At 44.8% G+C, this 26257-nt stretch overlaps 3 protein-coding genes, 1 long non-coding RNA gene and 1 other non-coding gene across 12 annotated transcripts in view; all 5 read left to right on the plus strand.

Moving 5' to 3' along the window:
* Positions 1 to 26257, plus strand: part of LOC130374703 (E3 ubiquitin-protein ligase TRIM39-like) — a 29435-nt gene that overhangs the window by 132 nt on the left and 3046 nt on the right. The window contains exon 2 of one of the 3 annotated variants that reach the window (XM_056581637.1): positions 83 to 2751. The exons of 1 other annotated variant lie outside the window; for it this stretch is intronic. In XM_056581637.1, the coding sequence (XP_056437612.1) occupies positions 85 to 1710 (1626 nt within the window). In that variant the 5' untranslated portion in view covers positions 83 to 84 and the 3' untranslated portion in view covers positions 1711 to 2751. Of the gene's footprint in view, positions 1 to 82; positions 2752 to 26157 lie in introns of those variants that run through there. One more of the 3 variants, XM_056581638.1, reaches the window with a different exon arrangement.
* LOC130374706 (uncharacterized) lies at positions 2925 to 12421 on the plus strand. Of its 6 annotated transcripts, none has more exons than XR_008893656.1 (10): positions 2925 to 3155; positions 5621 to 5667; positions 6072 to 9796; positions 10008 to 10109; positions 10445 to 10735; positions 10864 to 10968; positions 11061 to 11139; positions 11251 to 11320; positions 11451 to 11538; positions 11796 to 12421. It is a non-coding gene; the product is annotated as an uncharacterized LOC130374706 (long non-coding RNA). The 6 variants fall into 6 exon arrangements; XR_008893653.1 differs by having other exon boundaries at positions 10885 to 10968; positions 11750 to 12421; XR_008893655.1 differs by having other exon boundaries at positions 10885 to 10968.
* Positions 4123 to 4313, plus strand: LOC130375135 (U2 spliceosomal RNA). The gene has a single exon (XR_008893802.1). It is a non-coding gene; the product is annotated as a U2 spliceosomal RNA (small nuclear RNA).
* Positions 14985 to 17899, plus strand: LOC130374705 (probable E3 ubiquitin-protein ligase TRIML1). Its single transcript, XM_056581640.1, has 2 exons — positions 14985 to 15100; positions 15177 to 17899. Exon 2 carries the CDS (start codon positions 15179 to 15181, stop codon positions 16802 to 16804), a length of 1626 nt encoding a protein of 541 aa, XP_056437615.1. The 5' UTR covers positions 14985 to 15100; positions 15177 to 15178; the 3' UTR covers positions 16805 to 17899.
* On the plus strand, positions 20070 to 22285 carry LOC130374700 (probable E3 ubiquitin-protein ligase TRIML1). Its single transcript, XM_056581634.1, has 2 exons — positions 20070 to 20210; positions 20296 to 22285. Exon 2 carries the CDS (start codon positions 20297 to 20299, stop codon positions 21923 to 21925), a length of 1629 nt encoding a protein of 542 aa, XP_056437609.1. The 5' UTR covers positions 20070 to 20210; position 20296; the 3' UTR covers positions 21926 to 22285.

Here is a 26257-nt window from a genome sequence, read left to right on the forward strand (position 1 = left end):
AGTAAAGCAGCACAAGATAAGGAATTGATGGAATTAGAAATATAAAACTGCTCAATACATAAACCTTATCGTCTGTGTCTAGGGATGGCCTCTGCTAACACTTCCTGGTCTGAGGAGGACTTTTCATGTTCCATCTGTCTGGATGTGTTCAGCAGCCCGGTTACCACACCATGTGGACACAACTTCTGCAGAACCTGTGTTACAAAGTTCTGGGATGAACAAGTCAAGTACAAATGTCCTGTTTGCAACCAGATTTTCGACACAAAACCGGATCCACCGGTCAATACCCTCTTGTCACAGCTGGCTGCTCAGTTTAGAACAACCGTACGAGTTAAAGAGCAGCCTTGTGTTGAACCAGCAGAAGTTCCCTGTGACTTCTGTACTGGGACCCAGCAGAAGGCTGTGAAATCCTGCCTGGTGTGTTTCACCTCTTACTGCCAAACCCACCTGGAGCCACATCAGAGAGTCGCTCGCCTGCAGAAACATCGGCTGGTCGAGCCTATGGACCGTCTGGAAGACAGGATGTGTAAGAAACACGACCGACTTCTGGAGCTCTTCTGCCAGACTGAACAGGTGTGTGTGTGTCAGTTCTGCACAGAGTCAGACCACAAGTCCCATCCTGTTGTACCTCTGAAGGAGGAATATGAAGTGAAGACGGCCCAGCTGGGGAAGATAGAGGCTGAAGTTCCACAGATGATCCAGGAGAGAAAACAAAAGATTAAGGAGATCAAAGACAGAGTAGAACTGAGCAACAAAGATGCAGACAGAGAGATAGCCATTGGTGGGCAGGTCTTCACTGCTCTGATAGGCTGTGTTGAAAAGGGCCGGGATGAATTCAACCAAACGGTTCAAGAGGAACTGAAATCCACAGAGAAACAAGCTGAAGACCTCATCAAAGAGCTGGAGCAGGAAATAGAAGATCTGACCAATAGATGCTCAGAGGTGAAGCAGCTCTCACACACTAAAGACCACCTCCACTTCCTCCAGACCTTCAGATCCCTGAAGGATCCTTCACCCACCAGGGACTGGACCACGGTGGAGGTCCGTCCTCCGTCATACGTAGGGATCTTGAGGAGATCCCTGGATCAGCTGGAGGAGACACTGAACATGGAGATGAAGAAGCTGCGTGATGATGCTGTGGACAGGGTCCAGCAGTATGAAGTAGATGTGACTCTGGATCCTGATACAGCTCATCCCAGTCTCATCCTGTCTGAGGATGGGAAACAAGTACATCATGGAGGTGTGAGGAAGGTACTCCCAGACAACCCTAAGAGATTTACAAATGATATTTCTGTCCTCACGCGGCAGAGCTTCTCTTCAGGGCGATTTTACTTTGAGGTACAGGTTAAAGACAAGACTAATGGGTTGTTAGGAGTGGTCAGAGAGTCCATCGACAGAAAAGGTGGGACCAAGTGGACCCCTGAGACGGGTTACTGGACTCTTCAATACAACAGGGGTTGGTTGTTATTTAGTGATAACCCTGATGTCTGTCTCCCTCTGAGAGCTGAGCTCCAGAAGGTGGGGGTGTTTGTTGATTATGATGAGGGTGTGGTCTCCTTCTATGATGTGGAAGCCAGGGTTCATATCTACTCTGCTACTGGCTGCACCTTCATTGAGCCTCTCTATCCATTCCTCTGCCCAGGTTCCCGTGATTATGAAGGTAACAACTCTGCCCCCCTGATCATCTCACCTGTCAATCAAACAGACTAGGACTGATTATTATAAAAGATCATTCAAAAAAGTTACAAAATAGTGATCAGTAGAATCACTGTCTCAGTGTAATACAAAGAATAAATGTGTTTGTTGCCTAGGACCCTTACTTTGATCATTTCGAGATTGATGGAACGTTTTATGTCAGTAAAGAATTGTAGAAGTTGGTAGTTGATGAACCAGTAAAACGTAATCTCCACCATACAACCCTTCATGTATTACACACTTAAAGAAGGTCACAGTGACTACATGTAAAGATTCTCCCCATGTGTGTGAGTACCGTGACTTTGTCTTGTCTCCTCTCCTCTCTTCTCTTCTCTTCTCCTCTCCTCTCTTCCTCCTCTCTCTATCCTCTCCTCTCTTCTCTTCTCCTCTCCTCTCTTCCTCCTCTCTCTATCCTCTCCTCTCTTCTCTTCTCTTCTCTTCCTCCTCTCTCTTCTCCTCCTCTCTCTTCTCCTCCTCTCTCTTCTCCTCCTAGTTCCTCTCTCTTATCTCTGCGCTCCCCTCTAGCTCATCTTGGAATGTGTTCATTATTGTCGTTCATTATGCATTAAGTGTGTTCACATGTCAAAAGTCACCCCATTTAGATGAATCTAAAATAGATGTTGTACAACTGAACTCCCACTGGGTGAGTTCGGCTGTGGTGAATCACTATGGTGACGGTGACGCTCCCGCTCGTGCGGAGTCCTCCTCCCCATAACCACGCCCACTGACTGCCTGGACGACGCGAGGAGAGGGAGAGAGACCCCGAAGCTGTTGGCACGAGAGCCGTGGACCTCGATACCTATGAGCGGCCAGCAGCATGGGAATGAACAACCCCATCACGCGTTTGAATATGTGTTTCAACTTCTCCCTGATGGTTTGAATAAGTCGCAAAGTGTGTCGTTAGTCGCCTTTTAAATAAAGTCGCAAAGATAGTCAATGATACGTGAACAACTGTTAATGGTCTGTAATGTTTGATACTATTATTTTAGTCATTCTGTTTATTGTGCACTTGTACTTTTATTCGTTGTTAAAGCTTAATACAAATAAACAACTCAGTCGAACCAAAATAATGTTCTCGTGTATTCAGCCGACTAACTATCCTGCATTCTAGCCTTTAGTACTTGCTGTCCTCAGACTAGCTTGGTCAAAATAGTGTTGCTGTGAATATGTGAATGGCATCTTCACTGTGTTAAACCATATTTTAAAAGATGCACATGTTCCTGTCTGGCTGTTAGCCCTGTAATAGTCTACAGCTGTGGCTCATAGGTTAATTGAGCCACACCCATTCTGGTGCTCCTTAAGAGGGCCAGAGTATTACACGGGAGGGACGCTTGAGTTGTGCAAGTGACTCGACTGTTGTGCTATTGTTTGTTTTAAGTAAGAATATGTTTTTCACCAACAACATTGTGCATCAAGTTTATTTAAGTTGATACCGGTGAGACACGTTATCGAAAGAAGATGTGAGTAAATTATTTTTTATGCTTTATTTAGACAATATGATATTGAAGCTCATGTAAATGCCTTATTGGACTACATATATGTAGTGCTAACACCAGTCCTCAATAGCTTCGGCTACACGGAGTGGTGAACAGGTTTAGCCTATCTGGGTTAATCTGTCGTCGTGGTTTTACCACTACCAATCTGAACTTTTATCTGCATGGAGATTCTTCATGAACCACATCCAGAGTGCAACCCGGTTTACCCTGTCTCTGAATAAACCACGTTTTGAACCGTTAACACTCCGATTCATGACCTACCCCGAAACAACGATACCATCAAAATTATGTTTCAACAGTGTATAACCTTATTGATTTCAGATGTTTGTGTTCAGTTCATGCATTTTATTTGCTATTGGGTGATTGTTTGCATGGTTGAGGAAATCTGGAATTAAAACATTGCACACGGCATACCCTGAATTTAGCATTGGTTCTTTGATGCGCTAATAGTAAATAAACTTCTTAGTGAAGTTCTGCCGACCTATTAGTGACCACTAGAGAGCGGTAGAGTGGCGGTTTCCTCACATTTTTAGTGATCCAGCAATGATGCAAAGGAAGAGGTAATTTCTCATGTATCTAACTTTTACCAAACTAACACCATGTGTGATGGCATCAAATCATAGTGATCGTGCTCAGTGGGGATTCACTGTATTATACATAATAGTTCACAATAAACGCGTTTGGATTCCTCAGACATACTGATTGGCTTAGAGCTGCTGACGTCATCAGTGCCGTTCATGCATTGCCTTGAATCACGGACCCTATACTCGTTATATTTTGCGTTGAACGTAGTTTGATAACACTGATATGTTGTTGACGCATAGTGGTACTTCTGTAGGCTTCTTGTATTGAAAGGAAGTTTTCCCCGTAAAACCGCTGATGAGAGTGACATTTCTGGGAATGGGTTCTCTAGGTAGAACTTTTTGTAGGCATCGCTTCTCGGCCTTTTGGCTAAGATCAAGTGTAGTATCTGTTCTTATCAGTTTAATATCTGATACGTCCCCTACCCGGGGACCATATATTAAATTGATTTTTGGAACTGGGAGATGGAAAAGGGGCTTGCTCCGTCCACTCCACGCATCGACCTGGTATTGCAGTACCTCCAGGAACGGTGCACCCCCTTTCACTGTTAATATGAATGAGTGCATTTCGGAACTCACACCAAGCCGTCAACACGATTGTTAGAGCTCGTTTATTTATTTAATCGTTTCTGACTAACGAATTGTTGTGGTTTGGACAATGTTGCCATGTCTTTTTCATTGAAATTGGTTAAACGTTATCGGAAAAAGTTGCGAGGCGATATTTAATTGATTCTATGCGTTATTTAGACCATATGATGTTCAAGCTAACAAAACATCAGTGCGTCATTCGACCACAGATTTGTAGCGCTAATACCAATCCGGAACCACTTCTAGATGTATCAATTCCACAATGCAAGAAGAACGAACACGCACACACACACGCGCGCACGCGTGTTTGGTGAATTGAATGAAGGCTTTCTTCATTCTGAAGTATGACTCTAAATCAGTCAAATCAGACTCATCCCTTTAAAATGAGGGAGGTCATTAAATATCAAACACAGAGCTGAAATAGACTCTTACTGTTACCAAGGAGACCAGAGGGCGCCGAACCTGCGTTGAGTTTTACTTATGCCGCTTTTCCACTGCATGGTACCAGCTCGACACGACTCGACTCGACTCGACTCAGCTTGCCTTTTTTGCGTTTCCACCGCGATCTAGTACCTCAAGTGGCTGCTTTTTCTAGTACCGCCTCGCTCTAGGTTCCAAGCGGCTGAGCCGATGCTAAAAGGTGACGTCGGCAGACGGCCGGCCACTGATTGGCCAGAGAGTGTGACGAAGTCACGAGAGCGACATGGCAACCATGCTGGTAACGATAGAACAGCCATAGTAGCGCCGCAGCCAACATATTCCACTTCTTCAACATGCCAGCTAATAATACGAACACGAATACCATCGCATCGATGTTCTCCATTGTTGTTATGTGGGTTCTGTCCATGTGTGGGTTACGTAGGTGTTGTTTGCGTCGCGTACAAAAATACGTCACGGCCCTTTCGCGCAGACGACCCCGCCCACGTCCCGGAGGTACTATTTGCGGTGGAAAAGCACCCGCGCTGCTACCGTGTCGAGTCGTGTCGAGTCGTGTCGTGTCGAGTCGAGCTACATGTGCGGTGGAAAAGCGGCATTACTAGCTCACCTGCCGCAGCTCGCGCGCCGAGTGTTTTTCTTAATTGGAAAATTGGTTGCATCTGGTGCGTTTCACTTAAGAGGGAACCGGACAGTACGTTGGTGTTCTCCACTGTTCGGCAGTGTAGCGTCTCCCAAACGCGGTATGTTGTTGTGTTCCCAGAAACCAGAACGTGTGTGTAATGTTCTGTTGTGACATATTTGTCATTTCTTCCTTTTTCACAGGTTAAAGACCTTTTGAAGTAAAGAGGAGCATCTCATCTGGACCTGATGTGAGTAGAAATGTGTAGCAAAGCACAGCTGCGGTGACTTGTATGTTGAATATAAACACTGACAATGAATGAAGGAGATCAGGGATTCTGGTGGTTAAACTCATTTGAAATTTAAATAATGATTCTACCTGTAACTAACATTTTAGAGACTATACATTCAAACTTGTCAAAGTAAGAATTAAATCACTCTGAAATAATGACAGTCAAATAATTAGCCTCTTATATTAAAAAGCTGGATTAGTTAATTATCTAAAACATTATTTAAAAGTTGGATGATTCCAAAAGCCCTGAATTTGTATTGTCATTCATTTATCTGATTTAATGGAGATGAACTGTGGGACAGTTCCCAAGTTTGGGGACAATAATGAGTAAACTGTTCCTTTCATCCTTCCATTCCTTGAAAGGTCTATATTTAACTGCAGTTCTGTGAGTATCCCCACTTAACCATGAAGATGAACTGCGATCTGTAAGTCAATAGTTTCTCATTACTCTTGGGCACATTGCTGTACTTTGGTTTCCTGGTGAGTTAACCCGTTAGCTGAAGGTTGATCTGAGTAGTAAGGATGTTTTATTGGTTCATGCGTTTGGTTTTTGTTGGTTTTAATGGTTTGTTAAAACGGTTAAAGGTTCTAAGTTATTGTTGTAAGCTGGAGTAATGGCTTGGGTTCTGATGTCTTCAGTCTTCTTTCCAGCTACTCTCCTGAGCTCTGCATCATCTTCACATGAGTGTTTCATTACTGATGAGGGTGTGGTCTGAGTGAGCAGAGGCACATACTGGGATACAGAGCTGTCTGAAGTCTACAGGTCTGTAGACACGCCCCCTCAGGGGAAACTGAGTGTTTGAGAAACCGTCATGACGTTTGTTACATGGACTAGAATGTTCTTTAAGATGGAGACAGGGATTCAGAAGGAGAAACACCAGGGGGAGATGAGGGGGGCTCCTCATCTCAACGACCAAAACACAACTTCAGTCTGACACAGAGAACCATGGAACACATTCAACAGTCCCCTCCAGGCATCGTGACTCCTCAGGAACAGTTTCATTTCCAAGAAGGTCCTATTTGGGGCTATTCCAAAGATGGAGCCTGCTCCTCAAGAGCCACCCCCCTCCACTGGGTGGTCTTCTGAACAGATGACCTCCTTCCTGTCCTCAGGCTGACTAAAGCTGCGCCGTTTGCATCTGTGAAGGCCCCTCATTCAGGAAACCACTGGACTACACACGCATGACTTCAGAGACGTTGAATCAACCTGGGACACATTTTGGAGACGCCAAGCATGATCCATCACCAATGTGGGACGCCACTGAAGAATGTTGTACCTAATTTATGTCTCTGGAGACAATGATGGTTCTGTTCTGGGTGTCCTGTCAGGAGTACCGGGGTTGGATGATGGAATGTTATCTGGCAGGAGGTTTTTACCCTGCATGAGTGTTGGGCCTTTTATGGCTCAGTGGTGTGTGTGTGTGTGTGGGTTTGAGATGAGATGGATGACTTTTTAGCATCGCTAGGGTTCTATGTGTGTGTCCCCCCCCCCCCTAACTCACACCTTGCAGGGGGTTCTACGTGTGTTTGGTTCCATCTGGCAGGGGGTTCTACGTGTGTTTGGTTCCATCTGGCAGGGGGTCCTACTTGTGTTTGGTTCTATCTGGCATGGGGTTCTACTTGTGTTTGGTTCTATCTGTGAGGGGGTTGTATATCTCTTGTATTTCCACAATGAGACGCTGGGGGTTATCTGAGCCATGGTTGAGAAGGAATTGGGGGGGGGGGGGGGGGGGGGAAGGGAAATTTGGCTTTGACTCGCTGAAGTACATGAACTGCGACATGCCGCCGGTTGCCGCGAGGCACCATTGCCCGGCAGCGGGCAGCCGGCAGCGAGCGGTTCTACGTGCGTGTCCTGGGTTCTACGTGTATGTGTCCTGCTTGCTTTGACTGTGATAATGTTCTTACGGGGGTCTGTGTGGTTGGCTTGGGCTATTGGAAAGGTCAACTAAATCATACCTGATGGACGGCCACATGTTTACTTGAGGCCTCCAGTAGACATGAAGAGCATGGAGCAACACTCCGAGCGATATCCATCACACTGGGAAGGAAGGAGAGTGTCCAAATCAAGTGTCAATGGATGCAAGCGGCGTGTTCAGATCAGTTACTTCAAACTAGGACTACACCAATGAGGATCAATGGAGGATGGACACCTAAAGGATCAATGGAGGATGGACACCTAAAGGATCAATGGAGGATGGACACCTAAAGGATCAATGGAGGATGGACACCTAAAGGCATTCCACAAGGAGAGTCTGACGTTGGAAAGGGACCTCAATGGATTTTCAAGATGACCTTTAGACCTGTAGTGAGGCGGCTCTTCTTACCTGGCTGGATTGATGGAGAGCCCTGTGGATCTTGTCTTGCTCTCAGTTGCACGTCTTCTCAGGCTGAACAGTATTTGTTTCATACAGGACTAGCTGAACGATTGGTTCCCTTAAATCAGAACCAATCTGGGAACTCCAACTAGTGCGCTCTTCAAACTGAAGTTGTGGTCTTCAGTTGAGGAGGTAAGGAAACCTTCACTGGGGCTTCAAGGTATAGAGGAGAACGTTTCAAAGTGTTCCATGGTACTCTGATGACGACTGTTGTGTTCCACTGGCTGAGGGGAAGAACCCTCACATCTTCCTCTTGGCCTTCCTCCTCTGAGAATCCTGGCGCCATCTTGAAGGATAGTCCAGCTCATGTAACTGATGTCACGACAGATTCTCAAACATTTGGCTTCTCCTGAGGTGTGTGTCTATAGAACTGAAGACTTCAGACAGCAATGTATCCCAGCATGCATCTCTGCTCACTCAGACCACACCCGCATAAGTAGGATGCCACACTCTAGCGTTGGTGATGTAGAGTTTTATAAGTAACGAGGGAGCAGACAAAGGTGATCAGAACACCACCACCACTGTTTTGTATTGAATAATTCCATTGTTTTTAGGCAACAATTTGAGGTTTAAAGTCGTTGTGGGACGTACATGGTAGTTCGGTTCTTCGTACGGATTTGAGTGGTATAACTTGTACACACTGGGTGCATAATAATGTAAAGGTACTTTGAATAGTAGTTATGACCAACAGCATCAAACAGATCGCATCAAGGTAAGTCTGTTGGCTGTGTTTTAATGAAGACCATCGCTGGACTTCAGGATCATCCTCCGTTCAGCTCAAGGTGAGGCGCTGGTTCTGTTTTTTCTTTGGTTGGTTCCGGCTGGAATGTTCGTATTCCAGTCTGACTGTTTGTGCTTCCCGCCGTGGAAGGTTCTGAGTGCGGTCAGTTGATTTAATCTCAATGGTTAGCAATCGTTGTAGTCTTGACAACCATAAGAACCCACCCGGCAGTTAGTTGGACGCGAGTCCCCTGAGGGAATCTGGCGGAACGTTCTGGATTGTATTTGCGTAAGATAGAGCCGTTGCCAACGGAAACTATTTTCGGTTTCCATTGGGAATTGTTCCCCCTTATCTTAAACAACTTAAGTTTGATATTAAATACATACTGACACGTACATCTTACAATATGTTGATAATATGCGATGGTTGCGCCGTACTTTTAACCACGTTGACGGGACTCTCGCTGCGTACAAAAGAGCGTTCTACTTGCGGGCCCATTTCTGACCATCAGTGAAGGCTGAAAATAATTTCAAGATGGAAGACAATTTGGCATTTCTTCAAGGGAACCCAGCACCTGAATATGGCTGAGTATATGGCTTTCATATCGATAATGCTTAGGGTTCTTTGGTACTTCAGCTTTTGTACGTTCTAAATATCTGGTGGCATTAATTGCCACAGAAGTTAAACCCTACCAAATGGAATGACGTTAAACAACGACTTTGGTGCTGAGTTACCAACTGGATAATATCAAAGCTAAAATAATGCCGTCTTTCCTACATGTTACAGTAGAAGAAACTCGAACTGTACAAGGTTAAAAAGGTAACGTGTGGTTTGTCCCAAGGTGTCTGCCTCCTCACCCAGAGCCAGACCTCCACCTCCTCACCCAGAGCCAGACCTCCACCTCCTCACCCAGAGCCAGACCTCCACCTCCTCACCCAGAGCCAGACCTCCACCTCCTGTCAGAAGTCCTCCAGAACTGGTCAGTGCTCTGTGTGAGTAGTCTTCTCGGCTTGGTTTCAATGCATGGGCTGAACCACTTCTTTAAACGTGTGGACTGCTCTGTCTTCATTCTCAATACGGGATGCTTATGTCTTTTCTAGCCTTGAGTTATACAATAATAGTTAAATTAATTGTGTAACTCGGTTTCGGATGAGTCAAATAAGTTATTGTTGGGCAAATGCTAATATAAACCTGCTGCTGTAGCTGAAAGGCGTGGCGGAGAGGCTGGTAACCGGAGGCTTGTGGTGCCAGGAAGGACCGGAGACTGAGGCTGGAGACCAGGGGCCTGCAGCACCGGACCTGAGGGTAACCGTCACCAAGCTCATCTGAAACGCTAAAGTCCTCTGTAGTTTAGGTCTGGTTTTGATCCTCTTATGACTTTAAATCTGTGCCAATCTGTAATTTAAGTTAATTCACATGGGGGTTATATAGGAGTTATATGAGCCATTATTCTTACTAGTGCTGCTACGACCGTAGTGGATTAATTGCTGAACGTGTCGATCTGTAGACGTTGTCTAATTCAAGTGTTTAAATATGTTTAAATTAGTCTTCCATTTTACAAGTGAACCTCAGATGCAGGAGGTGGGGTGTGTTGCGTCTCCAGGTGATTTACTGCTGAGACCAACTGTGTTTGTAACCAGACCAGGAATCCATGGCTGAAGGAACTGATGGAGGAGCCGTGCTGAAGGCCCTGCCTGGTGGAGGAGCTGATGGAGACCCTGCCTGGGGGAGGAGCTGATGGAGGCCCTGCCTGCTGGAGGAGCTGCTGGAGGAGCCGTGCTGAAGGCCCTGCCTAGTGGAGGAGCTGATGGAGGCCCTGCCTGGTGGAGGAGCTGATGGAGGCCCTGCCTGGTGAAGGGGCTGATGGAGGAGGAGCTGGTGGAGGTCCTGCCTGGTGGAGACCCTGCCTGGTGGAGGATGTCTGTCGTGAGGTAGATGGAGCCTGACTCAAGTGATCATCTCACTCACTGCCACTTCTCGTAGAAAACTGCTACCACAAACTACCGGAGTTTGGTATATTAACAGACAACTACATCTGCTTTACCACATGTTGAAGCAGGACTTTCGCTGTTTGTTCCAGACCAGGACTCGTCCGAGGAGAGTTGATGGTTGAGCTGAGACGCTGGAGGACGACTAGGAATCGACCAACAAGGATTCCTCATAAGTTTGCATTTACTTAACATTGTTGACTTAAAGGGCAAAATACAGCGGTTACTTTGACATGCGTTAACAAATACCGCTGTGTTTTCTTACTAGAACGTGTTTCTGGAGCGGAGGCGAGCTGGCAGGGGAGCCGTGAATCTGGAGGATGACCATCACTCTACCAACATGGATTGTAAGTTTGCATTAACCTAACAAAGTGGATATAAAGGGCTTAAAAATAAGACAAACTACATGTTTGTTACCAGACGTTGGGGCCAGACTTGTGCTGTTTGTTCCTGACCAGAACTCTGAGGAGAGCTGATGGAGGAGCCAAGGCTCTGGAGGACGACATCACTCTACCAACAAGGATCCTCGTAAGTTTGCATAAAGTAAACGGAGTGGACTTGTGGTAACGAGGATTAGTTTGGCCAGTACAAGTTAAGGCATACTACTGTGGTTGGTTACCAGACAAAATACAGCTGCTACTTTGTTACTTGTAACCAGACCAGGAATCTGGAGGACTGACGGAGAAGCTGTACATCTGGAAGGCAAATCCTGAGGACAACCAGGACTCTACCATCAAGGATTCCTCGTAAGTTTGCATTATCTGGACATAGTGGACCCTGTCGGGAGTTTAACTCTCAGATCAATGGTGCCGGGTTCAAGTCCTCTGAATACAGTGATGCGTCCTTGAGCAAGGCACCCTAAAGCCTGCCTGCTCCTTAAGGACGGCTCTTTGGTTCAGATAATGTTGCATCTTTTAAATATTGAACCTAATCCATGTCCTTGTTTGGTCCGGGCAGACACCCCTGAGCTGAACCCCACCTGATCCTGTTTGGTCGGGGACAGACACACCTGAGCTGAACCCCACCTGATCCTGTTTGGTCGGGGGCAGACACACCTGAGCTGAACCCCACCTGATCCTGTTTGGTCGGGGACAGACACACCTGAGCTGAACCCCAACTGATCCTGACACCCTGCTGGTCCCGTCTCCTCAGTTCATCTGAGCCTCGTCCTCCAGAAGACCTGCTGAGCTCAGCGGTCTGAGGCTGATGGATCAATGACCTCCAGTGGGAGTGATCTTCTTGACCCCACATGTACCCGTGTGCTTCCACACGCCTTTCCCTCACTACTTCACTAACCTCACTACTTCACTAACCTCACTACTTCCCTAACCTCAATACTTCCCTATCCTTCCTCTTCTTCTTCCTTCTCCGTGGTTCGAACCTGTGTCTTCCTGCCCTCAGAGGGTTCAGCGTTAGGGTTGAGAGTCAGGGTTTAGAGTCAGGGACAGAGCTGGTCAGGGAGGACTCGTTTTAAACAAACCTCTTCACTTGTTTTCTGAATAGAGACTTTTTGAAATGTTTCATTTGGGAAAATGTTTCTTCTGCTTTCCTTTAGAAAAACATGTATAAAACTTCTGTCAAGTGTCTGTTTGTATATTAAAATCCTACATTGATTTCTGCATGTTTGGTGCGGTTCATTTAATTGTCATTTAACTTGGTTAATGTCAAGCTAAACTCCTGCAATACATTGAATTTACATGATGAATGATATTCAGCATTGTTCACATAATCCATTTTGTAAAAATATAAAACATCGAATGTACATACTGCCATAGGCGTCGATTACGGAGGGCCCCCCCACTATTTGAAATACGAATTTTGTCCCCACCACTTTTAAAAATGTGCAAACCAATTGCGACTGAAAAAATCCACACATACTCAACCAAAATCGTCAAGTCTAAAATCATGCGATAGGCGCGCACGAAGACATCATTTATTAGATAGGCCCACCTAATAAACCGTTGGAACACACAAGACCGGAACCCATAGCAACGCCGGTAAATAAACCACGACTCCCGAGAAGCCCAATCACTGAGATGCGGTCCACACGCCCCGTGTGGGAGACACGCAGGATTAGGTGTCGAACATACTGCTTGCTCCGAGGTGGGTGTGCATGTAGGTGCTAATCCCACCAGTTATTGAGTCGGAGGTTCATCCGCCCTTAAATAGCCAAATGCCTCGTCATCTAATTAGTGATGCTCCCCGAGCTACGGCCATCCGGAGGCACACAGAGCTTTTGGCCGCGATATTATAGATACAATTATATATATATAGAGCTCCAAGAGTCGCAAACGGCAACAATCACTTTCTCCTCCATGCTGCAGTTCACCCGGACTGCAATGCACTGAGTTTGACGGTTGAACGCTGATTGGCTGTTACGTTACACATGTCACTCAGTGGCCACGCTGTTGAACGCTGATTGGCTGTCATCACGCGAAATTCGTGTCAAGTTGAAATATTTCAACTCGAGCGAATTTGTCGCGCCACAAATCCTCGTGAACGCGCTCGCCTGTGCACGGCGAAAGTGTGGCGCGACAAATCAAAAAAATTTGCCCGATACGCGTCCATACGTTCACTTTGTATGGGATCTTGTCGCCCCGTTGCATTTGGTGTGAACGCACTGGAGAAGTTTCAAGAAAGACAGCGAAAATTGACATTTTTATTCAGAAAATAGCCGGTCCTTTTGCTTCCTATAAAAAGCATGTTTGTGACACTGGATAACGATATGGATACATCATCTAGCCTGCATGTGGAGGGCCACATAAGGTAAGAAATTGGTTTACGTATACTTTGCTGCTGGTTCTGTTTGCTTGTGATGACCTGGCCAAAGGTTACCCACGGTCCTAAGCAATTGTGATCTGATTCTGGTTGGTGCTCCAGCTAGTATGCATTGTACATATAGATTGCAGCTAATAGCAGCTACACACGGTGCGATTGCTATGCCAATGTGGTTATAGTTTTTTTGTCTTGTCTGATTGAGATATGTGACGACTTGGAGCCTGGTAGGCATATCCTGACATAAATATGTTCTCGCATAACCTGTGTGATTATCCTAAACTGTAGGGGATTTTATTTGCGGGCAATTTGCTTATGATGTTGTAACGATTGGTCCTTCACAAGTGTTTACTGGTGGTCAGGATTTGGCAGATGCAATTCTCCTCTGGGCGCTTGTTTTTTTCTTCTTTTTTTAATGCAGCATAACGTATGCTCCCAGCAGCCCTTGCTCGTCTTCAAAAGGCTGATGCCCAGTACCTCGTTTCATTTCGTACCCCCTTTACAGTCTGGCATTGTTTGTCTGGTAAACTTTGTTGATCTCAAGATAAGTGTTAAATTGCCAACACTGTTCTTTGTCCTGTGTGTATTAGTATTACATATCCCGAGCCAATACCCTGGTGTTTCCAACGCCGTTTTGCAAAACAAGCCAAAACACAAACTGTGGTTTTCAACTTTTATTGTTCGAATAGGATTTTCAACACCTGACAATACACTGTAGAGCATAATGTAATGCAGCGTTGAATGGATGAATAGCTTACATAAGGGCACCCAGCACTTTTCAAACCACACTCAAGCTTATGGTTATTGTCCCCACCACTTCTAAAAACAAACTGACGCCCTTGCCCGCATTCCGTTATAAACAATACAGTCTATCAACATATGAATTGTGAATTTTCTAGGTAAACCTATTTTTAATTCAGCCAAATTAACTTTCGCATGGAGGCAACAAAACAAGCGCTTGTTGTCTCTGACTGAAGGTGAACTCGTCGGTTCGTCTGCCCTACCCCGAGTCACATGACTCGGCGGTTTTATGAGGTTAAAGTCTGTGAGACAAGCCTTTTTTAACTGCCAGTGTTAACTCAAAGTTTAATAACAACCATAATAGCACATATTATCTGGGCACACATTGCTCTTAATCACAGAATGCACAAATCACCACGAAATAATAAACATTTCTTGCTTTCCCGCGGGGCTCACTGTTTCCTGTCTCTTAAAGGTTGAACATATTTTAATGCTGCAAGGAAGAGAACACACAGTGAATATGAGGCAGCCTAGACAGTTCATGAATGTGCCCACGTTCAGGTTGAAACGTCAGGGAACTGTGTGTCCGTGGGGGCGGAGCCAGGTGTTAGGGGAGGAGCCAGGTGTTAGGGGCGGAGCCAAATGTAAGGGGATGAGGGGAGAGAATGTCTTGCTCACGAAACAAAACTTAACATTCATAGAAACCAAAACCAACCGACGTGGAAGCAGTTCTCTCTTTCAGGAGTAAAATAAAACGCAGTTTGGAACAAATTGTCTGACAGACATAACAAGGTGAGTAAAGCAGCACAAGATATGGAATTAGAAATATAAAACTGCTCAATACATAAACCTTATCGTCTGTGTCTAGGAATGGCCTCTGCTAACAATTCCTGGTCTGAGGAGGACTTTTCATGTTCCATCTGTCTGGATGTGTTCAGCAGCCCGGTTACCACACCATGTGGACACAACTTCTGCAGAACCTGTATTACAAAGTTCTGGGATGAACAAGTCAAGTACAAATGTCCTGTTTGCAACAAGATTTTCGACACAAAACCTGATCCACCGGTCAATACCCTCTTATCAGAGCTGGCTGCTCAGTTTAGAACAACCGTACGAGTTAAAGAGCAGCCTTGTTTTGAAACAGCAGAAGTTTCCTGTGACGTCTGTACTGGGACCCAGCTGAAGGCCGTGAAGTCCTGCCTAGTGTGTTTCACCTCTTACTGCCAAACCCACCTGGAGCCACATCAGAGAGTCACTCGCCTGCAGAAACATCGGCTGGTCGAGCCTATGGACCGTCTGGAAGACAGGATGTGTAAGAAACACAACCGACTTCTGGAGCTCTTCTGCCAGACTGAACAGGTGTGTGTGTGTCTGTTGTGCACAGAGACAGACCACAAGTCCCATCCTGTTGTACCTCTAAAGGAGGAATATGAAGTGAAGACGGCCCAGCTGGGGAAGATAGAGGCTGAAGTTCCACAAATGATCCAGGATAGGAAACAAAAGATTAAGGAGGTCAAAGACAGAGTAGAACTGAGCAACAAAGTTGCAGACAGAGAGATAGCCATTGGTAGGCAGGTCTTCACTGCTCTGATAGGATGTGTTGAAAAGTGCCGGGATGAATTCAACCAAACGGTTCAAGAGGAACTGAAATCCACAGAGAAACAAGCTGAAGACCTCATCAAAGAGCTGGAGCAGGAAATGGAAGATCTGACCAATAGATGCTCAGAGGTGAAGCAGCTCTCACACACTAAAGACCACCTCCATTTCCTCCGGACCTTCAGATCCCTGAAGGATCCTTCACCCACCAGGGACTGGACCACGGTGGAGGTCCGTCCTCCGTCATTCGTAGGGACCTTGAAGAGATCCCTGGATCAGCTGGAGGAGACACTGAACATGGAGATGAAGAAGCTGCATGATGCTGAACTGAAGAGGGTCCAGCAGTATGAAGTAGATGTGACTCTGGATCCTGATACAGCTCATCCCAGTCTCATCCTGTCTGAGGATGGGAAACAAGTACATGATGGAGGTGTGAGGAAGGTACTCCCAGACAACCCTAAGAGATTTACACAGTCTATATTTGTTCTCACGAGGCAGAGCTTCTCCTTAGGGAGATTTTACTTTGAGGTCCAGGTTAAAGACAAGACTTATTGGTGGTTAGGAGTGGTCGGAGAGTCCATCGACAGAAAAGGTGAGACCACGCGGACCCCTGAGACGGGTTACTGGACTCTTCTCTACAACAAGGATGTGTTGGTATTTAATGATAACCCTCCTGTCCGTCTCCCTCTGAGAGCTGAGCTCCAGAAGGTGGGGGTGTTTGTTGATTATGATGAGGGTGTGGTCTGCTTCTATGATGTGGAAGCCAGGGTTCATATCTACTCTGCTACTGGCTGCACCTTCAGTGAGCCTCTCTATCCATTCCTCTACCCAGGTCCCCGTGATTATGGAGGTAACAACTCTGCCCCCCTGATCATCTCACCTGTCAATCAAACAGACTAGGACCTTTTGTTTAATAATAAAACAAAGAAACAACCAAAACAACTAATGTTGTTTGTGTAATTAGAATCTCTACTATGTGAGATCTGTGAGAACTGCTTTAATGTCGTACTGCTGACATTTAACGAGGAGATGTTCTTTAAGAATAGAATCACAGTTGTTGAATCAACTCATTATAAATGGTTAGATTACAATATATCTTATTCATGTTTCCTCCTGATTTTTTATACGTTTAATGCAATTACATAGTTACAGTCGCAGTCATGTAGAATATTTAGCCTTGATTCATTTGTGTAAGAATGACCTAATAACCCCTTTCTTAAAATGTCTATTGGTTTAACTTCTGAACACTTTTCTGATTTATTGTATTGAAAAGAAAGGCAAAAAAATTTAATGTGTGGGAGTACATTATCTTTTTAATTGATATTTTCACTGGAATAGGTACAGTCCAACAGTGTTTTGTAGCAATACTTTCTCAGTGGGAGAATAAATTAGTTTGTTGATAAAATCCATATTTTGATCATTTTGAGATTGCTGGAATGTTTAAAATCACTGCAAATTTGTAAACTTCTTTAATTTTTGAACCAGTAATTGACTTAATCTCCACCATACATCAACCTTTCATACATTACACACTTAAACAAAGCTCACAGTGGGTACATGTAAAGATTTTCCCAATGTGTGCGAGTACTGTGACTTTGTCTTGTCAGCCCTCCTCCTTTTCCATCCTCTCCTCTCTCCTCTCTCCTCTCTCTTCTCCTCTTCTCTCTCCTCTCTCTCCTCTCTCCCTTCTCCTCCTCTTCTCTCTTATCTCTGCTCTAGTCTGTAGCTCAGATTGTGTTCATTATTGTCGTACATTACATTACTTATGGTCTATACAAGTCTCCAAGTGTGTCGTTAGTCGCCTTTCAGAAATAAAGGCACTCATAGGATCAAAGATACGTGCACAACTGTTAACGATCTGTAATATTTGGCACTATTCTTTAGTCATGCTGTTTATGATGTACTTGTAAGTGACTATTGTTCAGTTATATTTGTTGTTAAAGCATAATGGTAATAAACAACTCAGTCCAACCCACTGAATGTTGTCATGTGTTCAGCCGGTGATTCATTCTGTTCCTTCAGTCTCAATCCTCCAAGCTGAGCAGATGTTCCTCCAGAGCTCTCTGTTGGTTATCCTAGCAGCACACCTGGAAGGTCCTTCAGCCCCCTGGATCCCAGCAGGTCTCTATGGTGTCCTGCCCCCTGACGTGGGCCCAGTCTTCAGTCCCTCCCGCCGCCTCTTCCTCACCTCACTGGTGGCGTGGTGGACCAGCTCAGACCTCTGGAGACATTGCCTCCCCACACGTCAACAAAAACTGAATATTTAGAATTATGATTGATAAACGACGTATATGATCGAATGGTTACGCTGATGACAGCTCATGGAACATATATATAGTTTGAAGTGAGGTGTGTGTGTGTGTGTGTGTGTGTGTGTGTGTGTGTGTGTGTGTGTGTGTGTGTGTGTGTGTGTGTGTGTGTGTGTGTGTGTGTGTGTGTGTGTGTGTGTGTGTGTGGTGAGAGAGTTCAACTCCCAGTTGAAAGGTACTGGGTTTGATCCCCAATGTCTGCAGCCTGTATTATCCGATAGAGCAAGATGCCCCCTAACCCTCCCTGATCCATTACCACATATATCCACACTGTCTAACCCCTCCCTGATCCATTCCCACATACATCCTTAAACACTGTCTAACCCCTCCCTGATCCATTACCACATATATCCTTAAACACTGTCTAACCCCTCCCTGATCCATTACCACATACATCCTTAAACACTGTCTAACCCCTCCCTGATCCATTACCACATATATCCTTAAACACTGTCTAACCCCTCCCTGATCCATTACCACATATATCCTTAAACACTGTCTAACCCCTCCCTGATCCATTACCACATATATCCTTAAACACTGTCTAACCCCTCCCTGATCCATTACCACATACACCTTAAACACTGTCTAACCCCTCCCTGATCCATTACCACATATATCCTTAAACACTGTCTAACCCCTCCCTGCTCCTTGTAATTTGGATACAAATGTCCAACACAGGGAGGGGGTTTACTCATGAGGGCGGGCGGTGCCATATTTACAACTCTTGAAAATCATCAGAGGGACACCTGGGACACGTGGAAGTAGAATAATGCGGAATTTGAATTTGTATTTATCTGTCTCTTCACATTATGACTTCATTATCATTAATATCATGCATTTCGATTTCTCCATACAGTAACTCAGGACTTCAATATAACTAATGAAGAGGTACTGTCGTGTTCCAAACACTATATAGTTCTGAACTGTTTAAGGAGATAACTGGAAGCGCACACGGCAGATTTATGACTCAATGTCGTATACTTTATTATAATCCAGATGACAACCAGCCCGTACCGATCAAGGCCGAGCACCAAGGGGTCCCCCTGGTGGCCATCCTGCATAATATAGGCCTACTTATACAAACCACCGATAGAAGCCCTCCACATAATACACACCAATCACATTGTGAACCTGCAAACTGGTAAAAAACTTCTGGTTAACATTCTGTGTTGGGAACAGCACAGCAATATTTGTATCAGAGGGGGGGGGGGGGGGGGGGGGGGTTATTTCATCAATGAATTTGTGAATAAAGTTCTCCACTTGCAGAGCGCGAAAGAACCCGACCCCACGTTTCGCTGCTCCTCGCAATCCCAACATGTTATGAACAAGACAGTCTATCAATTTATGGATTGTGAATTTTGTAGGTAAACCTCTTTTTAATTCAGCCGAATTAACTTTCGCATGGAGGCAACAAAACAAGTGCTTGTTGTCTCTGACTGAAGGTGAACTCGTCGGTCTGGTTCGTCTGCCCTACCCCGAGTCACATGACTCGGCGGTTAATAGCGCAACCATAATAGCACATGTTATCTGGGCACACATTGAGAGGGTTGTTTTATAAAGACTGTGGTGAAAATATCAGCCACAGTTTAACTGAAGTCAAATGTAATTGTATAGTTCTTAATCACGGTTAGGCACAAATCACTTAGAAATAATCAACATTTATTTTTTTCCCGGGCTCTTTGTTTCCTGTGTTTTAATGGTTGAACATATTATAATGCTGAGAACACACAGCGAATATGAGGTAGCATAGACAGTTCATGAATGTGCCCACGTTCAGGTTGAGACGTCAGGGAACTGTGTCCGTGGGGGCGGGGCCAGGGGTTAGGGGCGGAGCCAGGGGTTAGGGGCGGAGAGGAGAGGATGTCTTGTTCGGGAAACGAAACTTAACATTCATAGAAACCAAAGCAAACCGACGTGGAAGCAGTTCTCTCTTTCAGGAGAAAAATAAAACGCATTTTGGAACAAATTGTCTGACAGACAGAAAACACAACAAGGTGAGTAAAGCAGCACAAGATAAGGAATTGATAGAATTAGAAATATAAAGTTGCTCAATACATAAACCTTATCGTCTGTGTCTAGGATGGCCTCTGCTAACACTTCCTGGTCTGAGGAGGACTTTTCATGTTCCATCTGTCTGGATGTGTTCAGCAGCCCGGTTACCACACCATGTGGACACAACTTCTGCAGAACCTGTATTACAAAGTTCTGGGATGAACAAGTCAAGTACAAATGTCCTGTTTGCAACAAGATTTTCGACACAAAACCTGATCCACAGGTCAATACCCTCTTATCAGAGCTGGCTGCTCAGTTTACAACAACCGTACGAGTTAAAGAGCAGCCTTGTGTTGAACCAGCAGTAGTTCCCTGTGACTTCTGTACTGGGACCCAGCAGAAAGCTGTGAAGTCCTGCCTAGAATGTCTTATCTCTTACTGCCAAACCCACCTGGAGCCACATCAGAGAGTCACAGTCCTGAAGGGACATCGGCTGGTCGAGCCTATGGACCGTCTGGAAGACAGGATGTGTAAGAAACACAACCGACTTCTGGAGGTCTTTTGCCCGACCGAACAGGTGTGTGTGTGTGTGTTGTGCACAGTGACAGACCACAAGTCCCATCCTGTTGTACCTCTGAAGGAGGAATATGAAGTGAAGACGGCCCAGCTGGGGAAGATAGAGGCTGAAGTTCCACAGATGATCCAGGAGAGGAAACAAAAGATTAAGGAGGTCAAAGACAGAGTACAACTGAGCAACAAAGACGCAGACAGAGAGATAGCCATTGGTGGGCAGGTCTTCACTGCTCTGATAGGCCGTGTTGAAAAGTGCCGGGATGAATTTAACCAAACTGCTCAAGAGAAACTGAAATCCACAGAGAAACAAGCTGAAGACCTCATCAAAGAGCTGGAGCAGGAAATAGAAGATCTGACCAATAGATGCTCAGAGGTGAAGCAGCTCTCACACACTAAAGACCACCTCCACTTCCTCCAGACCTTCAGATCCCTGAAGGATCCTCCACCCACCAGGGACTGGACCACGGTGGAGGTCCGTCCTCCGTCATACGTAGGGACCTTGAGGAGATCCCTGGATCAGCTGGAGGAGACACTGAACATGGAGATGAAGAAGCTGCGTGATGATGCTGAACTGAAGAGGGTCCAGCAGTATGAAGTAGATGTGACTCTGGATCCTGATACAGCTCATCCCCATCTCATCCTGTCTGAGGATGGGAAACAAGTACATTGTGGAGGTGTGGGGAAGGTACTCCCAGACAACCCTAAGAGATTTACAATGTATAGATTTGTTCTCACGAGGCAGAGCTTCTGCTCAGGGAGATTTTACTTTGAGGTCCAGGTTAAAGACAAGACTGCATGGTGGTTAGGAGTGGTCAGAGAGTCCATCGTCAGAAAAGGTGGGAGCATGTGGACCCCGGAGACGGGTTGCTGGACTCTTTACTACAACAAGGATAGGTTGGTATTTTATGATAACCCTGCTGTCCATCTCCCTCTGAGAGCTGGGCTCCAGAAGGTGGGGGTGTTTGTTGATTATGATGAGGGTGTGGTCTCCTTCTATGATGTGGAAGCCAGGGTTCATATCTACTCTGCTACTGGCTGCACCTTCAGTGAGCCTCTCTATCCATTCCTCAGCCCAGATCCCCTTTATTATAAAGGTAATAACCTTGCCCCCCTGATCATCTCACCTGTCAATCAAACAGACTAGGACCTTTGGTTGATAATAAAACAAAGAAACAACCAAAACAACTAATGTTGTTTACTGAATTAGAATCTCTACTATGTGAGATCTGAGAGAACTGCTTTAATGTTTGTGACGACCCTGGTGAGTCTTTGACTCCACCCTTGCTTTGACTCCACCCTGGCTGTTTGGTTTGCCTGTTCTCTCTCTCTCTCTTAATAGGTGATGCAGTTCAGGTGTGCCTGTGTTGGCAGCAGGTTAAAAGCCTGCTTTCACAACAGTCATGGTCGCTCCCTCCTCCCGGCGTGTTGGTTTTCGTTGTCCTTTGTTTTGTTACACACAGACTGACTTTTGCATGACACTTTGGGTTACTTTACATGGAACTGATTTAAACCACACTTCTTTATCTTTATTCTAGTTAATTATATACTAAATTATCTTCTTACTATAATAAACTCTTATTATTGTAAAACGGCGTGGTCTCCCCCATCATATGTCACATGCTGGCTCTAGCTTGCAACATGAAATGGGGGAGACCACGCCGTTTTACAATAATAAGAGTTTATTATAGTAAGAAGATAATTTAGTATATAATTAACTAGAATAAAGATAAAGAAGTGTGGTGTAAATCAGTTCCATGTAAAGTAACCCAAAGTGTCATGCAAAAGTCAGTCTGTGTGTAACAAAACAAAGGACAACGAAAACCAACACGCCGGGAGGAGGGAGCGACCATGACTGTTGTGAAAGCAGGCTTTTAACCTGCTGCCAACACAGGCACACCTGAACTGCATCACCTATTAAGAGAGAGAGAGAGAACAGGCAAACCAAACAGCCAGGGTGGAGTCAAAGCAAGGGTGGAGTCAAAGACTCACCAGGGTCGTCACATGTTATACTGCTGACATTTAACAAGGAGATATCCTTTAAGAATATAATCACAGTTGTTGCATTAACTCATTATAAATGGTTAGATTACAATATATCTCATTCATGTTTTCTCCTGATTTTTTTATACGTTTAATGCTATGACATAGTTACAGTTGCAATCATGTTGAAAAATTTTAGATGATTCATTTGTATAATAATGACCTCATAACCCCTTACTTAAAATGTCTATTGGTCTATCTTCTGAACACTTGATTTATTTTATTAAAAAGAAAAGGCAAAAAATGTAATGTGTGGGTCTACATTGTCATTTCAATTGATAATTTCACTGGAATAGGTACAATCTCGTCCAACAGTGTTTTGTATACATAATTTCTCAGTGCGATACAAATATTAAATTAGTTTTTGGACAATATCCTTATTTTGATCAATTTGAGATTGATGGAATGTTTAAAATCAATGAAAAATTGTAAACTTCTTTCATTTTTTAACCAGTAATTGACTTAATCTCCACCATACAACCACCCTTTATGTGTTACACACTTAAACAAAGCTCACAGTGGCTACATGTAAAGATTCTCCCCATGTATGTTGGTAACTTGACAGCTCTCCTCCTCTCCATCCTCTTCTCTCTTCTCCCTCCTCTCTCTTCTCTCCCACCTCTCTCTTCTCTCCCTCCTCTCTCTTCTCTTCCTCCTCTCTCTCTTCTCCTCCTCTCTCTCTCCTCCTCTTCTCTCTTCATCCTCTTCTCTCTCCATCCTCTTCTCTCTCCATCCTCTTCTCCTCCTCCTCTCTCTTATCTCTGCTCTAGTCTGTAGCTCAGATTGTGTTCATTATTGTCGTACATTATATTACTTTTGGTCTAAATAAGTCTTCAAGTGTGTCGTTAGTCGCCTTTCAGAAATAAAGGCACTCATAGGATCAAAGATACGTGCACAACTGTTAACGATGTGTAATATTTGGTACTATTCTTTAGTCATTCTGTCTATGATGTACTTGTAAGTGACTGTTTTTCAGTTATATTTGTTGTTAACTCATAATGGTAATAAACAACTCAGTCCAACCCACTGAATGTTGTCGTGTGTTCAGCCGGTGATTCATTCTGTTCCTTCAGTCTCAATCCTCCAAGCTGAGCAGATGTTCCTCCAGAGCTCTCTGTTGGTTATCCTAGCAGCACACCTGGAAGGTCCTTCAGCCCCCTGGGTCCCAGCAGGTCTCTATGGTGTCCTGCCCCCTGACGTGGGCCCAGTCTTCAGTCCCTCCCGCCGCCTCTTCCTCACCTCACTGGTGGCGTGGTGGACCAGCTCAGACCTCTGGAGACATTGCCTCCCCACACGTCAACAAAAACTGAATATTTAGAATTATGATTAAAAAGTATGTATATGATCGAACTGTAAGGCTGATGACAGCTCATGGAACAAGTGTGTGTGTGTGTGTGTGTGTGTGTGTGTGTGTGTGTGTGTGTGTGTGTGTGTGTGTGTGTGTGTGTGTGTGTGTGTGTGTGTGTGTGTGTGTGTTGGGAGAGTCTAACTCAGTTGAAAGGTACTGTGTTTGATCCCCAATGTCTGCAACCTTCAGCCATCCTGTATTATCCGATAGAGCAAGATGCCCCCTAACCCTCCCTGCTCCATTACCACATATATCCTTAAACACTGTCTAACCCCTCCCTGATCCATTACCACATATATCCTTAAACACTGTCTAACCCCTCCCTGTTCCATTACCACATATATCCTTAAACACTGTCCAACCCCTCCCTGTTCCATTACCACATATATCCTTAAACACTGTCTAACCCCTCCCTGTTCCATTACCACATATATCCTTAAACACTGTCTAACCCCTCCCTGATCCATTACCACATATGTCCTTAAACACTGTCTAACCCCTCCCTGATCCATTACCACATATATCCTTAAACACTGTCTAACCCCTCCCTGATCCATTACCACATATATCCTTAAACACTGTCTAACCCCTCCCTGATCCATTACCACATATATCCTTAAACACTGTCTAACCCCTCCCTGCTCCATTACCACATATATCCTTAAACACTGTCTAACCCCTCCCTGATCCTTGTAATTTGGATACAAATGTCCAACACAGGGAGGGTGTTTACTCATGAGGGCGGGCGGTCGGTCTACAGCTGCAACAAATCATAAAGAAATGCCACATTTAAAACTCTTGAAAATCATCAGAGAGACACCTGGGACATGTTGAAGCAGAATCATGTAGAATTTGAATTTGTATTTATTTGTCTCTTCATATAATGACTTCATTATCATTAATATCATGCATTTCGATTTCTCCATACAGTAACTCAGGACTTCAATATAACTAATGAAGAGGTACTGTCGTGTTTCAAACACTATATAGTTCTAAACTGTTTAAGCTAATAACTGGAAGCGCACACGGCAGACTTATGACTCAATGTCGTATACTTTATTATAATCCAGATAACAAACAGCACGTAGCGACCCAGGCCGAGCACCAAGGGCTCCCCCTGGTGGCCATTCTGCATAATATACTTCTACAAACCACCGATAGAAGCCCTCTCCACCTAATACACACCAATCACATTGTGAACCTGCAAACTGGTAAAAACTACTGGTTAACATTCTGTGTTGGGAACAGCACAGGAATATTTGTATCAGAGGGGGCGGGGGGTTATTTCATCAATGAATTTGTGAAGAAAGTTCTCCACTTGCAGAGCGCGAAAGAAGCCGTCCCCGCGTGTCTCTGCTCCTCGCAATCCCCACCACCAAAATACTGTTATAAACAATACAGTCTATCAACTTATGAATTGTGAAATTTCTAGGTAAACCTTTTTTTTTAACTCAGCCGAATTAACTGCCGCATGGAGGCAACAAAACAAGTGCTTGTCGTCTCTGACTGAAGGTGAACTCTTCGGTCTGGTTCGTCTGCCCTATATTCACATGACTCGGCGGTTAATAGCGCAACCATAATAGCACATGTTATCTGGGCACACATTGAGAGGGTTGTTTTATGAAGAATGTGGTGAAAATATCAGCCACAGTTTATTTCAAGTCAAATATAATTGTATAGTTCTTAATCACATGGCGCAAATCACAAAGAAATAATCAACATTTCTTGGTTCCCCGGGCTCTCTGTTTCCTGTCTTTTAATGGTTGAACACATATTTTAATGCTGCAAAGAAGAGAACACACAGCGAATATGAGGTAGCCTAGACAGTTCATGAATGTGCCCACGTTCAGGTTGAGACGTCAGGGAACTGTGTGGGAACTGGGGCGGAGCCAGGGGTTAGGGGAGGAGCCAGGTGTTAGGGGAGGAGGCAGAGGTTAGGGGCGGAGAGGAGAGCATGTCTTGTTCACGAAACGAAACTTAACATTCATAGAAACCAAAGCAAACCGACGTGGAAGCAGTTCCCTCTTTCAGGAGAAAAATAAAACGCATTTTGGAACAAATTGTCTGACGGACAGAAAACACAACAGG

This window comes from Gadus chalcogrammus, chromosome 21, assembly GCF_026213295.1.
Source record: "Gadus chalcogrammus isolate NIFS_2021 chromosome 21, NIFS_Gcha_1.0, whole genome shotgun sequence".
NCBI classification, from domain to species: domain Eukaryota; kingdom Metazoa; phylum Chordata; class Actinopteri; order Gadiformes; family Gadidae; genus Gadus; species Gadus chalcogrammus.

Coding starts and splice junctions, on each gene's coding strand:
- LOC130374700 (XM_056581634.1), top strand. CDS start 20,297: ATGGCCTCTGCTAACACTTCCTGGTCTGAGGAGGACTTTTCATGTTCC.
- LOC130374705 (XM_056581640.1), top strand. CDS start 15,179: ATGGCCTCTGCTAACAATTCCTGGTCTGAGGAGGACTTTTCATGTTCC.